This window comes from Callorhinchus milii, unplaced genomic scaffold (genome assembly GCF_018977255.1).
Source record: "Callorhinchus milii isolate IMCB2004 unplaced genomic scaffold, IMCB_Cmil_1.0 Scaffold3, whole genome shotgun sequence".
Taxonomy (NCBI): domain Eukaryota; kingdom Metazoa; phylum Chordata; class Chondrichthyes; order Chimaeriformes; family Callorhinchidae; genus Callorhinchus; species Callorhinchus milii.
In genome coordinates this window covers 30,608,652-30,625,196 of record NW_024704744.1, presented here as the reverse complement: position 1 = coordinate 30,625,196, position 16,545 = coordinate 30,608,652, and the positions used below count along the sequence as shown (strand labels likewise).

The following is a 16,545-nucleotide window of genomic DNA, read 5'->3' as shown; positions in this document are numbered from 1 at the left end:
TCTCACTCCTTACCTTTGTAATCTGATCCAGTCTTGCTTTTACCTTATGTTGTTCCATTTCTGATTTACCACAATTATTATTATTATTACCACTTGTTTCTCTCGCCCTCCATTCCCACTATTGGTGGCCAAGCCTTCAGCATTTTCACTGTTGCTCCCTGGAACTCTCTTCCAAAGTCTTTTCATCTTGTTTCCTCTCTCTCGCTCGCTCTCTCTGCTATAAATCACAACCGAATGACCCTGCAGCTTTTAGTAATATCGTTAATTCTCCCTGGTTTCTTCCAATTCAATTCTCCATATCCTACTTATTAAGTGCTTTAAGACATCCAAACGAAGTGCAAATTGTTGTTGTTTACAGCAATTCCTTTCTTCAAATTGAAAGCTCAACCCATTTGGTATATTACAACTCTACAATATGACTCTTCCATAAGACTTTGAGGTAAAGATATATTCTGAGTTCTATGAGCCAGAGTCTAATAGGCTGGTGCTAACTGGGCAAGTACTGTGAAATATACTGGTGCCACTGCAGATAAAGTGTTTGTGTTTAATAATAATAATCCTTGCATTTGATATAGCACCTTATCACGTCATCGAGACGTCTCAAAGCACTTCACAGGAGATACCATAAAATGTATAGACTTTGTATTTTATAGATGAAATGGCACAGCACAATGTTGTTTTTGTTTGTTGTTCATATTGTTTTTTTAAATAATAATACTTGCATTTAATATCACGTCATTGATACTTCTCAAAGGGTTTCACAGAATACATTGAAAAGTGAAATGACTGTATATTTTGTGGACGCTGTTAAAAACAACAACAACTTGCATTTGTATAATGCCCTTCATGCAGGATAGCACCTCGGAGCATTGATACCAAGTAGTAAGGTTAGAACGGGGCTACTGGTTCAGTGGAGAACTGCTGTCTTGACATAATAATTATAAACTTTGTCTTGAATGTTGTGCAAAGATATGAGAATAATGACATACATGAATAGTGAGCATCCTTACGACTCTCTTCCGAAAAATAGGTCAAGGTGAGTGGGAATGCATAAATGCAATTACTTCAGCCCATCCTATAGTTTTTTAATTGTAAATATGTTAAACCTATGTTCCTATTTAGTCAAACATCTTAAGTCATATTTTCTACTCTCTGCTGGGTAAGCATTCTTATATGGAAAGTAAAATAAGTTTTTATGACCGTAACTTGTACATACAGATGTTAGCAATAAAACTACTGTTAAATTTGGTTGACCTGCAGATGATAGTGAAAGAATATGCATTTCTTGCAGATGTCTTACTAACTATGGTACAGATGAGAATAAATCCGCTATGAGCCAAGTGGGCAAATATGTCTACAAAGGTTCACCTTGCTGTTTGCAGGAACGCATTTCAATTGAATTCAGTTTCACGAAGCAGTTGTATTTTGCCATGTGTTTATCTGAACAGGTTGAGATCTGTTTTCCTCCATGTTGCTGATTCACAATCATTGGGCCAAGATGTGGCTACAGACGTTGAGATTTGCGAGTGTCCCATTGGGTACTCCGGCACGTCTTGTGAAGTGAGTAATGAATGCAGAAGCTGGATATTTTCAGTCAGAAAATAACCCCAAATCTCCAATGTCTCATCTCTATTCACATACATAACAAAATGATTGATGAACAATTGTATCAGCTTAAAATGCCAAGACACATAATCAGCAAGGTGGGCGGGTTACTGGTAAATAAACAGAGTAAAAGTTAAAATGATGGATTTAGTGCTTCACTTAGAATAATCTAAATTAAATTGCACAACCTTCTTACTTCAAACCATTTTTTACTGATTGAAAAGATGACAGTGTATTTAAGTACTTCTGATAGAAAACAGAAACAACGGGAATGCCAGAGTTGACCTTTATTCAGTGGCTTCCCATGGTGAGATGGCTCAGGTGAATAACTCATGGTATGAAACATTTTAGAGAAAAAGTAATTCCCTTCTATAAAGCCACAAAATGCTGGAATTCAAAGTGCTCTACCACGGTGCCAACGACAACAACAAGATTACATTTGCATAGCGCCTTTCACATCGGGAGGATGTCCCAAGGCGCTGGACATTGTACAGCATTTCAGACCAGAGCCAACTGGAGAACTGACACTTGAATTTCTTACCATCTTGGTGGAGATGTTGAAGTTTGCATGACACATTAATGCAATCTCTGGTTTCCCACTGGACCATCCCCTTGGACTATGAACTGAAATCCTGATGTGACTGTAAAGGGAGATGCTGTTCACCGTGAGCGGCAAATTGTTTTCTGTTTAAAGCAGTAGAAAATTGCGATTCACTTCCTTTTTCTGATAGCTTTTCTTAGGCTAGGAATCATTATTATCACATTTAGTTTTGCTGTTTGAGTAATCTTGGAAGCTTTTAAAGTTGAGTTAAGCTTGGGTGCTTTGAACCAGCACTGAGATATTGGGATATGAGAAGCTCCAGGGTCAGGAGCTGCAGCATTCGGATTTGGACAAAACAATTTTAATGAAGTTTAGTGGAGACGTGTCCTCCTGTGGAATTCTGGATTGAGGAATTATCCTATTATACAACACAATACAATTTACATTTATTCAGCACTTTTCACGTCAGGAGGACATCTCAAAGTGCTTAACACAGTTGGCACCCATGCCGAATGAGGGGAGAGTGATTGGATGGGGGAGGGAGAAAATTATTGAAAACCTAGTCAAAGAGGTAGGTCTTGAGGCACGCTTTGAAAATGGGGAGGGAGGGGCCGGGTTGGAGGGACCCTGAGCTCTAGAGAATCAAATTTATTATCAAATCACATACTGCACTTTATAGTGCATTACAGTGCTCATGTGATTTTCTGGATTAAAAGAAAATTGGAGTTCAAATACAATGTAAAATAACAAAAAATGTTTCCTTAACATGACATCCTGCTGCTTTATTAGAAAATAAGTCCCATTGCCAAGACAAATCTTTGTTTGCCTGCACTGGGAAGTTTAATGGGAAGTATAGTGAATACTATTCCTTTCCACCTACTTCAATTCCTCTGTGGTGTATTCTTCCTTGTGCAGCAATTGAGGTCTGTCTGAGAAACATTTGGAGCTATGCACTTATTTATCCAGTGCAACATATATTAGGTTACTTTGCTATTTTACACATATTGCTTTTTATTATATTTTGCCAATTGTTCTCCTCCGCAAAAGCAATGATATGAATAATTCATTCATATGGTTGTATCAGCATTAGCATCCCTCCAGTACCTTGCATAACTGACCATTTTTCGAGTTTAGGCAGTAAGTGTGACAAGCTCATTCAATAATTAATGAGGTCAGAGACAAGTCTCTTTCTGCCCCCACTTGATGTTCACACATTCTCTCAAGCATAAGTCACTGTGTAACAATCAGGAATGGGAACTGTGGTTTGTCTTTTTTACTTCTTGGGCTGAAAGATATTGAAGCTATTTGTTAGGTCCCACCCCCATCTAGTCAGTCTATTGTACAATGCACTGGATTTACTCACTGATCCATGAATGAACCTTGTTTACTATTCTTATAACCTTTAGGAAAGGTTCGTTCGTCCTGCCAATTTGGGTACGCTGTCTAACCTGAATCCCAGTCACACATTCTGTCATTTCTGTCAAAATATCAAAGAGCTAAAACATCAACAACATCAATGTTTGTAACCATGTTTGCTTTACTGATTAGTAGGTTCAGCTTGTTTATGCTGATATATTTTATATATACAGTCAAAATATATGTATGTGTGTGTGCACGTGTGCGAAGCTCAGCAGTGAATGGACTTCCAGTCAGTGAATAATTACTACACACTAATTTGTGTGCAGCATTTTGATACCCAAAGTACTAGAAGTTCACAAAAGAATTTGAGGAACCTGATTTAGTTGTTTGACAGTGATGCAACAGTATCAGAAAAAGGAGCTGCTGATGAAAACAGAGACACCGTGAATATTCTTCCTGTGTCAACAGATGGGTGGGTACAGGATAGAAGAAAAAGTTAGGAAAATTCCAAACAGACAATGGACTGAAAGTTTATTTGATTGATACTTGTTTATTGGAAAAAACTAACCTTAAAACAGTAATCTAAGAAGCAAATGAAGTACAACATTCATAAATGAACATTGATCTCAGAACTTGTTACTAGTCACGCAAAACGGATGTTTGTGGTGTGAGATTTCATAATTTATTTTCCTAAAGGGTGATTAATGATGTGGAATAATGGTGCTTACCAGGAAGGGTGGATGAAGTCAGGTCATTAAACTCATTTAAGAAACAGCTTGATGCTGTAATGGGAGGAAGGCAGAGTCATTATCTATTATATATATTATATATAGTATATATATTGAGATCAAATGGGCCAAGACATTCTTGATCCAAACAAATCTTGTGATTTGAAAACATACTTTCTTAGTACAGTATATACAGGCATTGGAGTCATTTTAATAGTACAATAATACAAATAATACTCAAATCTAACTTAACAGTCCATTGGCAGAACTGACTGGACCTCATTAAAACTTACCACTCTGCCTTCGCCTCTGCTAAATTGTCCTTCTCCTCCAAGATAATCTTTGAGGCCAAGGACAATCCCAGGTTCCTCTTCTCCATCACCAACCGGCTCCTCTGCCCACTTTCTCACGCTTTGCCCATCTTCTCTTCCGACGCCAACTGTGAGGGGATGCTGGACTTCCTCAAGACCAAAATGAAGCAGATTCGCTCAGCTGTCTCTGCCCTTGCAACTGTTACTTCCCTCCCCTTCCAACTGATTCCTCCTCCCCATCTCCCATTCACATCCCGGCCCCTACCCATCCCTCCCGCCATACCTTCGAACCTGTCTCCCACTCCTCTCTCACCACCATTATGACCCATATGAAACTGACCACCTGCTCCCTCAACCCCATCCCTACCCCTAACTGCCCAGCTCCGCCTCCTTGCCCATCTACTCACAGACATCATCCTTCCCTTTCCAAGGTCCTGAAATGAGTCGTTGCTTCCCTCCTTCCTCAGGTGCCCACAGCACAGACACAACCTTGTCAAAGTCACAAATGACATTTTGTTCACCAGTGACCAGAGTTCCCTCTGTCTCCTCGTCCCCCTTGACCTGTCTTCTGCCTTCAAAACCGTTGACCACTATATCATCCTTCACCGCCTCTCCTCTCACCTCCGCCTTCATGGTTCTGTACTTGACTGGTTCATACCTCTCACACCGTCTCCACTTCATCTCCACAAACGGCTTCTCTTCCAGGCCCTGCATCACTTTGTGTGGCATTTCTCAAGGCTCTTCTTTTCAATATCTATATGCTCCCTCTTGGTGGCATCATCTGCAGACATGGGGTAAATTTCCACATGTATGTGGATGACAACCACCTCTGGTGTCTTGTTTGACCCTCAACTGTCCTTTCTATCCCACATCCGTGCCATAACCTGCTCTGCCTTCCCCCACCTCTACACCATCGCCCGGTTCTGCCACTTCCTCTCCCCTCAGGCCAATGAAACCCTTATCCATGCATTCATAATCCCTAGGCTCATCTACCCCAATTCCCTGTTTCTTGACCTTCACAACTCTTCCCTCCACAAGCTGCATATCAATCAGAACTTGGAAGCTTGTGTCCTCTCCTGACCTTATCACCCCCACCCACGCCTGGCACCACTGGCTCCCTATCCCCTAGAGGATAGAGTTAAAAATCCTCATCCTCCCCTTCAAGGCCATCTGAGGCCTTGCTTCCTTCCTATCTCTCTGACCTGCTAACCCCATAGCAAACTATCCATTCCCTCTGCTCAGCAGGCTCCGGCCTGCTTCACATCTCCTACCCGACCTGGCCTGCCCCAACATTGTCAGTCAGGCCTTCAGCTTCTCTGCCCCCACCCTTTGGTATTCCACCCTACAGTCCCTTTGCTTTGCTCCCTCCCTTGCCTCTTTCAAGTCCTGTCTCAAGACCCTTCTCTACGACCGTGGTTTCGGCCACCCTGCTTCCACTACCCTACTGCCCTCCACCACCCCCATCTCCATCCCAATCCCCTGCTCGGGTCCAAATTCCTGACTATCCAGCACCTTGGGTCATTTCCCCCGTCATGAAAGGCACTATACAAATGTAATTTGTTATTCTTATAGATTAGATATTTATCACACCACACATGCAAGGCTGTGCTGGAAGCAAACCATTTCCCATGGCACAACCCCAGACCCTGTTATCAATGGCATTATCTATTTTCCTAATATTTTTCCAAAAAAGCTGAATTCTATGATACAACAGAGAACAACCTACTCTGTCCAACCTGCATCTCTCCACATATAGTGATGACAATTTTCCCTTTTGCTACTTTTACTGGGATACAAACATGCCATCACCTCAGGAATTTGAGCAAATCTCCATTCTAGTATTTTGGACCAGATCCATTTTCACTTTTAACCTCTAAACACCCCCTTGATCTTAGCCTAGCTAAATACATGTAGGAATCGTATTGGAGATCAGCAATGATTCCTACATTGTTTTAATCAAGAAAGGTAAATATTGCTTGATTTCTGAAATAAGAGTTCCATTTGAGATTGAGCCTCTAAACAGTTGAACAAAATCAAAAACAATGAAATATTGGCATAACTGAGATACTCATCCCAACCTAGTTTTCCCTGGGCATGACTAAATAAATAAGAGAGTAATAAGATTGTCATTGTTTATTCAGATCATGATGATGGATATTTATTTGACTATCTCTTTGTAAATAAGGCTGCAAATAAATGTGGATGGTTTCAAACTCTCATTGTATTAAACCAATGTAATGATTAATGACTCCCTGCTTTATGCATGTGAGGATTCATTTTTCATTTTATTACTATCAGATCTAAAGCCTTTGACAAAATGGCACATTTCTCTTTTTATTTAACATTTTAGTCAAGGTTTCTTATCAAAACAATAAAAGTGAAACTATTGGAAACAATTATATTTTCAAACAATTGCACTATTTAAAGAAAGAATCCTCAGTGAAACAAATTCACTGTTAGGGCCATATATGAGTATTCACAACAATTTTCTTCAGTTAGAAACTATGGTATGTATCAAACCGTATTGCTGTATGTTAGATGCTGGGATATTTAGAGACGTGCTGAGTTTCTGATCTGAACTGCATTATTATAGGGAGTTGCCAGGTGGAGGTCAGACATTCCCTTATAGGGCAGAGGATGGATCCACCTAAAGGGGTACCTTTCTTGACTGTTATTTGCCTCCTGTGTCAGTCAGAGGGGAACGTAGACTCAGGGGAGGGTGGGGGAATCTGAAGGCAGGGGGCAAGAAAAAAGTTGTGGCTCAAGCTTCAGAATAATAATGATCCTTTCATTGAATAAAAAATATTAAGAAACATTCAACTTCATTATAAAAATAACAAGCCTGAACGTACAGATTTCAAGGGATAATTCAATTTATTTTTATTCTGAGACTGTATTACTTGAACCGCACTTATACACTTCTGATTTCAACTAAGTGAGTTAATTCCTGACTTGCATCTCTTATTGTGCATTGGAATATCCATCTCTACTTCTATCTATTATGGTCAGAAGTTACATCCAGCAAGTTGATCAAGTTACTTAAGCAGATTTGACAGATCATTATGGAAACTCCTGGGTACAATAGTAATATTTAAGCCACAGCACACATTTTATCCACAAATCATTATAGCTTTCTCGTGGCTCTAATGGCTGAGATTTGGAGACTGGTGTCAGATTTTTATTGTAAAATGGCTAATTTCCAAAAATGTTTCACCGTTAAATTCTTTTTCTGTTGTTCTTGACCCCTTCTGCTTGTCTGTGCTCTCGAACACAAATTTACCTTATCAACTGAGCTAGAACTGTACTGTACCTTTCTTTCCCTCAACACTATCTGTCATCTAATAGAAGACGGGAACAATTAACATACCTTTTGCTGCTCCTATTCTTCAACATAACAAGCCAGTACAATTGTATTTACACATCAATCATTTGCAGTGCATTGCTTTGTTTTCCCAAAGTAGCAATTAACTAGTGTGTTAAAATAGATTTTAAAGCATTAAGAACTCCCACTGAATCTTTAGGGATGCTAACATGAGCCATTTCTCAATCATACAGAATCATCAGGCTTCTCATTTGCAGTGCTGTAAAATTACTTTTATTTAAACAAATAACAGAAGTCCTACATCATTTTATTATGTTTAACAACCACAAATTTGCATAGCACCTTTCAGGTCTGGAGGACATCCTAGGGATTTGTACCCGAGCAAGGGGTTTGGATCGGGGGGATGAAGGCAGGGAGGGTAGGGATAGGAAGGTGGCCAAATCCGCAGTCAAAGAGGAGGGACTTGAGACACGCTTTGAAGGATCAAGGGAGGGAGCAAGAGAAAGATACCATGGGATGGAGTTCCAAAATTTGGGGGCAGAGAGACTGAAGGCCCGACCGCCGATGGTGGGGCGGACCGGGCGGTGGACGTGGAGCAGGCCGGAGCATGTTGAGTGGAGCGAGCAGACAGGTTGATAGGTGTCAGACACCTGACTGCCCCAAAAAAATATTAGTTATTGATATTAAAATGCACCGCTTCAGGTAACTTGAATGAAAACCTACTATAGAAAAAGGCTGCACCTTTCACATTAGTTAAAACTTGGCAGTCAATAACAACGGCATTTTCTCTTTTTCAGTCTTGTTTGCCTGGATTCCGACGAGTAAATAGCACCCTCTATGGAGGAATATGCGAGGTGTGCAAATGCCACGGCCATTCAGTGTCTTGTGATGACATTACTGGAGAATGTTTGGTAAGTGTGGATCAATGTAAGATATTTACCCAGCTGGGTACGAGAGAATTTATGTCTGATTTGTCTCATTATTCATAGCAAATCCTGAATTCCTATGCCAGTGGAACATTTGGAGTGTATTCATTCCTGGATAGCTAGGAACACCACCCACAGTTCTGCTCTGTTAGTAACACTGATTGAGCCATCTGTTACACATAATGTTTGTTGTAGCAGTCAGTTAACGCACCATGTTATTTTGCAAAAAAAAGTATTCAATTTAATTACAGGGTAATCAGGTTTTAACACTATCGTAATACTTTAACATAATTTTCCATGCTGGAGATCGATATCTTTGCTTTTAACCCTTCACCTGTATTTTGTTCAAAGAAGAAAACAATAAATAGGGAAAGTGACATTTTCTGTAATTTAGTGTGTATAGGAAATAAAACCAGTTTTTTTGTTTCTGCATACGTCTATTTTAATATTGCAATGTGATAGTAAATATCTTGTCCAGTTTTCTCACTCTTGGATGGAGGAAATGCAGTATTATGATATGCTAATTAGAGAGAGGATAGATTTTCTTTGTATCCTATCTCTTGATGGCCTAATCCCCTCCTTTCTCCAGATCCCATCTACAGAGAATGATTTATTTCTCCAGTCCTTATAGTGCTGATTCAGCACCATCTTGGATTTTAACTTGGCAGACAGAATCCTTCTTTTGCTCCCTAGTCACTAAGTCTGTTCTCAAGCTTCAAATATTTACTTTAAAATTTAAACCACTATCTGGTGAAGATTCACTATGTTCTCTGCAGCCCAAATAAAGATTTAGTTAATCAGTGCTCTGGTCATAATTATAATAATAATCCTTACATTTAATATAGCGTCTTATCACAATGAAGTGTTTCAAAGCACTAAGCAGAGGTTTTTGTAATGAGTAGTGATTGTAATTTTTGGGGATGAATGCAACAGCCAATTTTACATAGCAATCTCTCACAAACAGCCATGAAGCGAATGACAATTTTTTTCTATTAATTGGGGAACGTATTTTGCCTGTGATCGGGAGAAACTCCTCTCTCTTTTCAAATAGTGCCATGGCATCTTTAACATCTACTTGAAAAGGCAGATGGGACCTTGGTCTAACATCTCATTTGGAAGATGGGACATCTGACAATACAGTACTCCCTCGGCATTGTACTGAGCTTCAGCCTAGATTGTAAACTCAACTGTGACCTAAACTGTCCATACATTCTGACGTGGTATGCTGATGTCTGCTGCAGTTCTGAATGTTAACACTGCAGTGAAAAGTATTCTGCCCATATATTTCCTCCATTCTCCCTTGTAGTCTTTACTGAAATGGTGAGGTAAAGAACTGTGACTGGAGTAGGAGTCACATCAATGGCAATATGACGATGCATTGATCTTTAACTCTGATTAGAGTTACAGTACAGAGTAGATTAAGGTGCAGTGGGCGAGAAATGTAAATTAGTTCCATTATAAACATGCAGTACAATGAGAAAGCTTTCTGTCCAGGATGTTGAGGGAGTGGAATAGTCAATGATAGCTTAGGTTTCAATGGGCCAAATGCACCTTTCTTGTTCCATATTTGCTCTTGTTATTAAGGGATCTTGGTTCACGGAATAACCAGTAAAAATAGTTTAGGATTATTTACCAATTTGAGCAATTAAATTAGAAAAACTGCATTATCAGAATTGCTGTCCTTCAGTTGAGACTATAAACTGAGGCTCAGCCGATATTATAGATCCCATCAAAAAAAGAAGGGAGTTTCTTTGGTGTCCCCTGGCCATCAATCGCAAGACAAAATTGGTTATTCACTTCATTTGCATTTGTAAGTGCAAATTGGTTGTTTAATTTGCCTGCAGATAGTCACTTTGCAGTAAAACCTGTGAAGTGTTTTGAGACATATCTACAATGTGATAAAACACTATATCAAATCTAAGGATTGTTAAGGATAATCATAGTACCATGTTCCTTGCTGACTCTTGTCTATGAATACCGTACCCAAAAGGTGCAAAAGTAAAAATACAATTTGTTGCACAGGTGAGGAAGGGATCTTAATAGATGTGAATGGCCTCAATTTTTAAATTGTGTTTTGTTGGAATGGAGAATGACATTCACAGCACTGTCTGCCTCCAGTGCATATCAGAACATGTTGAATATTTTTAGATTCATGATGATATTTTGCACCAACAACTTAATAGGAAGAAAAATATGTTGTTTTATTATCAAAAGTAGAGACCTGCCTTAGAGAATGAATGCAGTATGAATGCATTTATTTCATTTAGCAACCAAACTGATTTTTTTGGAAGTAAATTGTTATCATTATCTATTAGAGTATTTATATATTGAGCTAAAACACAAAACTCGCAGTTACTGCACTTCACAGTATTTCCTGTGAAGTACTTTGAGATGTCCTCCCGACATGAAAGGTGCTATACCAAATGTAAAGATTACTATTGTTGAAAGTTTGCCCTTTTTGGTGCCCGACTACTGAATATCTGCTGTTTGGTTTTGAGAGGAGCCTGTGAACTTTATTCTTTATCTTGTTGAAAACATTTTGGGGACTCTGCCCAAGAATTTGTGGTATTGTTTTTGAAATTAGCAAATGTGTAAAGAGGCATCACATTATCCCAAACTCAGGCTTTAAATTGCATATTCTGTGCACATGGGGATAATGCCTTTATCTTGTAGGGGAAAATGACGATCAAATATTAAATTAAAGTTTAGAGCTACTGTATCTTTGAAGTTTTTAACGTGTCCAAATGATGCATGAAATGTTATGGTCAGACATATCTGTAGACAATTTAGAGCTTAAACTCTATTTCCGTTGAGTTTCATGAACATTTCTTTTTCCACAATAGCATTTGGGCATTTTCCATGAATAGCTTAATAGTGTAATATTTTATTATTCATAGTAATCAAACTGGTGGAATTTTTAAACCTGAATTTGACAGTCCTTCTGTTCTTGATCCCTGCAGTGCTGACATCAGATGCGTCATAGGAAGGGTGAAGTTGCAGTAATGCAATTTTCATTTTATTCCAAAAATTCTGTGATCTGCATACCATATGCCAAGTTGACTATTCTCATTAACTCAAAGACAGTTTGTTTTTATCCAGTCTGACAAGGCATGAAGCTTAAAGCAACTTTTCTCATTTTATTAGTTCAATAATGCTGGATGGATTACTGCCAGTGTGTCAGGCTGATGAAATTTGTGTTAAACTGTTGTGCTCTGTTCATCTTTCTTAGTGATTGGATTCCTGTTGTGTTCCTCTCTTGAGATTGTCTTACATTTTAATACCAAAGGTTAATTCCAGCCAATCGAGGGAATTCAACATCAAAGTAATTTTAGAAATGTAATGCCTGTTGCAGGTTATTTAGCCATAGTTCATTTATTATTAGAAAACATTTGCATTATATAGTATATATTTCTAGGCATTTCCTTTGGACAAAAGATGTAAAATATAATGCAAAATTGACATTTCAGAGGGTTTCAACGTCTGAGAAGAAATACTAAATAATTTATAGGTTTACTTTACTAAAGCTATTTTGCATGTTCCACATATCCTTTTTATCACTTAAAGAGGTTTTGAATAACTCTTACCTAAGGAAATGTGTTTCAAGGTGGGAAGTATATTTACTGAGGGATGTTATTTATTTTGAGCTAGATGGCAACAGTATCTGAGTGTTTGTGTAAAAGTGCAGTTCAGTTGAAGATATGATGAGAAATAGAACGATATCTGCAGCTTTTCAATCCCCATTGTCAGCTGTGAGTTGAGGCATGGGCAGTCACCTAAGAATAGGTGTGCAATGCCCAGAGAGACCAGGGACATTTACACAAAGCTGAAGGAAAACAAGCAATCTTTGTAACTTTTTGAGGTTCAATAGCAACTTCCTCAACCATTTATTGGTAACTCAGTGTTACAACCAACTGATTCATGTTTGTAATCAATGGGGATATAGTTTGCTTATTTACAATCTCTATTGCGATCGGGGTTTGATCATGAAGCATACGTAGAAATGTGAAATACTTTACAATAGCACAATGTAAATCATAATCTTTTATTCTGCCATAATTTGGATTTAATCAAATAATATAAAGGATTTTTTTAAAAAAATGAAACAAATACTTAATATGCCTTTAAAAGGACAATTCTGAAGGAAACTGTTATTTATCCTAGGGCTGCCAGCACCACACCACTGGAATTTACTGCGATCAATGCCAGCCTGGATTTTATGGATATCCAATTCAGGGTACTCCCAATGATTGCCAACTTTGTAGCTGCCCGTTACTAATTTCAACAAACAAGTAAGTAAGATATGATTTTATCTACAGCTATAGTGTCGGGACATCGAGGACTCAGAATTCATTCCAGCTCTACTTGGCAAAATGTTTATGAGTTCATAACCTACTTTATCTTTTATAATAATAGTCCAAAAATTCGATATAGCGCTTATAATATCAAAATATCTCAGAGTGCTTCACAAAGAATTGCTGTAAAGTAGTTAGACAAACATGTACGTAAAGTACATAGACAAATGTGGCAGTCGATTCCTTGATAAAAATGTCTCTCATGAACTGAATGACCAATTTATCTGTAAGATTGTTGACCAGGACACCAGGAAAAAATCCCTTCTCTTTTCAAGTAGTGCCAAGAGATCTTTAACCTGAACCTAAAATAGTGTACAGGCTCTTGGTTTTAACAGCCTAGCCTAGTGAGCACAAAGCACAAAGCCACAAAGAGATCTAGCAGCTAAGAACTGAGTCAAACTGAAACGTCAGAGCTGTCGGTTAAAAGATATGACCTTGATTTACCTTTGCCTGATTCGATTCAAACTATAGATACTTCAAACAGAGGAATTATAGAGATTGTGAAGATTGAATAGGTAAGTGTAGATAGATTATATGGTTTATGTGAGGAATAACCTTTGAGCACTTGGTGGGCCTGAAGTTTATTCTACAATTTTATGCTTCACAAATCACACATGCATAACAGTGAGTTATGTCTCTTTGACTTGAATATATACTACAATACAATACAAAATTACATTTGTAGAGTGCCTTTCATGTGGAGAGCATGTCCCAAGGCGCTGAACAGTCAGGGATAGGACCTGAGTGGGGTGGGGAGGGTTTGGGATCAGGGAGGGTGGAGGGCAGGGAGAGGGTGGGGGTAAGAGGGTGGTTGAAGGCTCGGTCGCAGAGGAGAGTCTTAAGTCGTGCCTTGAAAGAGGCAAGGGAGGGAGCAAGGCGAAGGGAATATGGGATGGAGTTCCAGGGGGTGGGGGCAGAGAGGCTGAAGGCCCGACTGCTGATGGTGGGGCGGGCCGGGTGGGGGACATGGAGCAGGCTGGAGCATGCTGAGCGGAGGGAGCGGACAGGTTGATTGGGGGATAGCAGGTTGGAGAGGTAGGAGGGTGCAAGGCCATGGAGGACCTTGAAGGTGAGAACGAGAATTTTGAACTTGATCCTCGGAGGGATGGGGAGACAGTGGAGCCGAGCGAGGGTGGGGGTGATGGGGACACAAAGCCTGCTGCGGGAGAGGACATGAGCTGCAGAGATCTGGATGATCTGCAGCTCGTGGAGGGAAGAGTTGGGAAGACTGACAAGCAGGGCATTGGCATAGTCGAGCCTGGTTGTAATGAAGGCATGTATGAGAGTTTCGGCGGCCTGACGGGTGAGGCAGTGACAGAGTTGGGCAATGTTGTGGAGGTGGGGGCAGGCAGAGCGGATCATGGCATGGATGTGGGTGAGAAAGGACAGTTGAGAGTCGAACAAGATGTCTAGTTCAACAATCTGATATTTTTAATTCTAAAATTCAGACAAAGACAGACATTGCAATTTCTTATGCTAGAAGAATGTCATCATTCAGTGGTCTAATGTTCAAAAATGTCAACACAAAATATAATTAATTATTCCTCCATATAATGGCACCTACGTTGATGTTAAAGTCAGTTTAAAGATTACTGGTGGTATAAAAGGGCGCTCACATTCCACTCTCCTCTATATACTGTGTGTTGTAAAACAGCCAATTTTTGTATTGTTTTTCTTTCAAACTCACTTTCCCATGGGAATTGTAATTCCCAGAGGATGCTTTGCTGCTTTGTTTCATGCTATGCGAAGCACATTTTTTCCAACCCCCATCCTAGCTGAGCTTATTTTCTCAGTGTAGCAACTTGATAATAGCTACACTTGCACCCTACAAAACCAGATAACCTTCATTTTAGTACAAGAAAATCATGTTGTTTTACATTTACATAAACAAGGACAGAAAAAGAGCCAACAATCACAAATGTTCAAATTAAGTCTCAGCAGTAAGATTTGACACTGGAAAGGAACACAAGAGTAAAATGACTCAAGTCTCAGAGTTTGAGGCAGAAAAAAACATTCATTTCATAAAAGTGAAGAATGTTCTTGTATATTTACAGACCTATACAGTTTTGCACCAAACCCTTCACCTTTTTTTGAAAGGGTGAAAGGCAAGCAGCAGAGCTGAAACAGAGCTAATCCAATGCTGTTCCTTTCTTTTCATTTAGTGCAATTGAGGAAGGGGGAGGTGACTGCAATTATAGTCAAAGAGCTAGGTTTTTAGGTGAGATTTAAAGACAAATAGGAAGGTACAGGGAGGGAGTTTCAGTATCCAAAAAAACATTTTTTTGAGTTCTATTGCCCACAAAATACACAGTCAATTCACTTTACAATATATTCTGTGAAGCCTAGCATAACTACAAAAACGTATCTGTGGGAGAGGTGGGATAAAGAATAGGGCTGTTTAGGTTAGAATAGATAAAAAGAAAAACAGGATTTTCAAAACCTGACAGTGAAAATAACAAATACTGTAATTACACAGCAGATAAAATAACATCTGAAAGAGTCAGACAAGCCAATATCTTGAAACATTAATATTGTAACAATATAAATCTCCTTCCTCAAGGTTCGGGTTTACCTGTTGAGTTCCCCAGAACCCCCTGTCCTAACTGAAAACTGCCATCTGAAGAATGCATGAATAATAAATAATAATCCTTCCATTTGATATTGTGCCTTTCATGTCCGATAGACATCTCAAAGCACTTCACAATATATACTGTAAATATACTCTATTTTTGTGGATAGATAATTTGCACACAGCAATGTCCTACAAACACCATGACCATTTTATTTGATGTAATGTTAGCCAGGACACCAGAATAAACTCCCTTTTCTTTTTGAGTAATGCCATGGGATTTTTAACATCCAGCTAAACAGGTAGACAGGTACCTTGATTTGACACATTAGCTAAAGGCCGCCAACTCCAACAATATAGCACACCCAAGCATTGTGTTGGAGTGGAGTCCTGTACTCAGTGATTACAGCACTTGCCTTACACCTGAGAGACCTGGGTTCAATTCCCGGCAGGACAAAATGTTGGGCAAGTTTCCTTACCCCACACGCCTCTGTTTACCTAGCAGTAAGTAGGAACCCGGTTGTTAGATGATTAGTAGATCGCATTTCCGGGGCTAATAATTCCTTAAATTTTTTTTAATAAATTGGTCACTTCAATCCATGACTGTTTCTGGGACAGTGCTGTGCACAATTGACTGCTGCATTTTGCCGACAGTCAATTCACTTTACAGTGTATTCTGTGAAGCGCTTTGAGAAGTCTCAAAAATGTGATAAGGCACTATATCAAATATAAAGATTATTATTATCCCAAACTAGGAGTTCCAGGTCCCAATGTGGGGCTTGAACCCACAACTTTCTGAGTCAAAGGTGGGAGTGCTACCAACTGAGCCAGG

The 16,545-nt window shown here is 39.2% G+C and overlaps 1 protein-coding gene across 1 annotated transcript in view; it reads left to right on the top strand.

Moving 5' to 3' along the window:
* The window catches only part of lama2 (laminin, alpha 2), a 181,741-nt gene that overhangs the window by 68,684 nt on the left and 96,512 nt on the right, over positions 1-16,545 (top strand). The window contains exons 15-17 of the mRNA XM_042332818.1: positions 1,449-1,560; positions 8,664-8,777; positions 12,954-13,081. Coding sequence (XP_042188752.1) covers positions 1,449-1,560; positions 8,664-8,777; positions 12,954-13,081 — 354 coding nt within the window. The remainder of the gene's footprint in view (positions 1-1,448; positions 1,561-8,663; positions 8,778-12,953; positions 13,082-16,545) is intronic.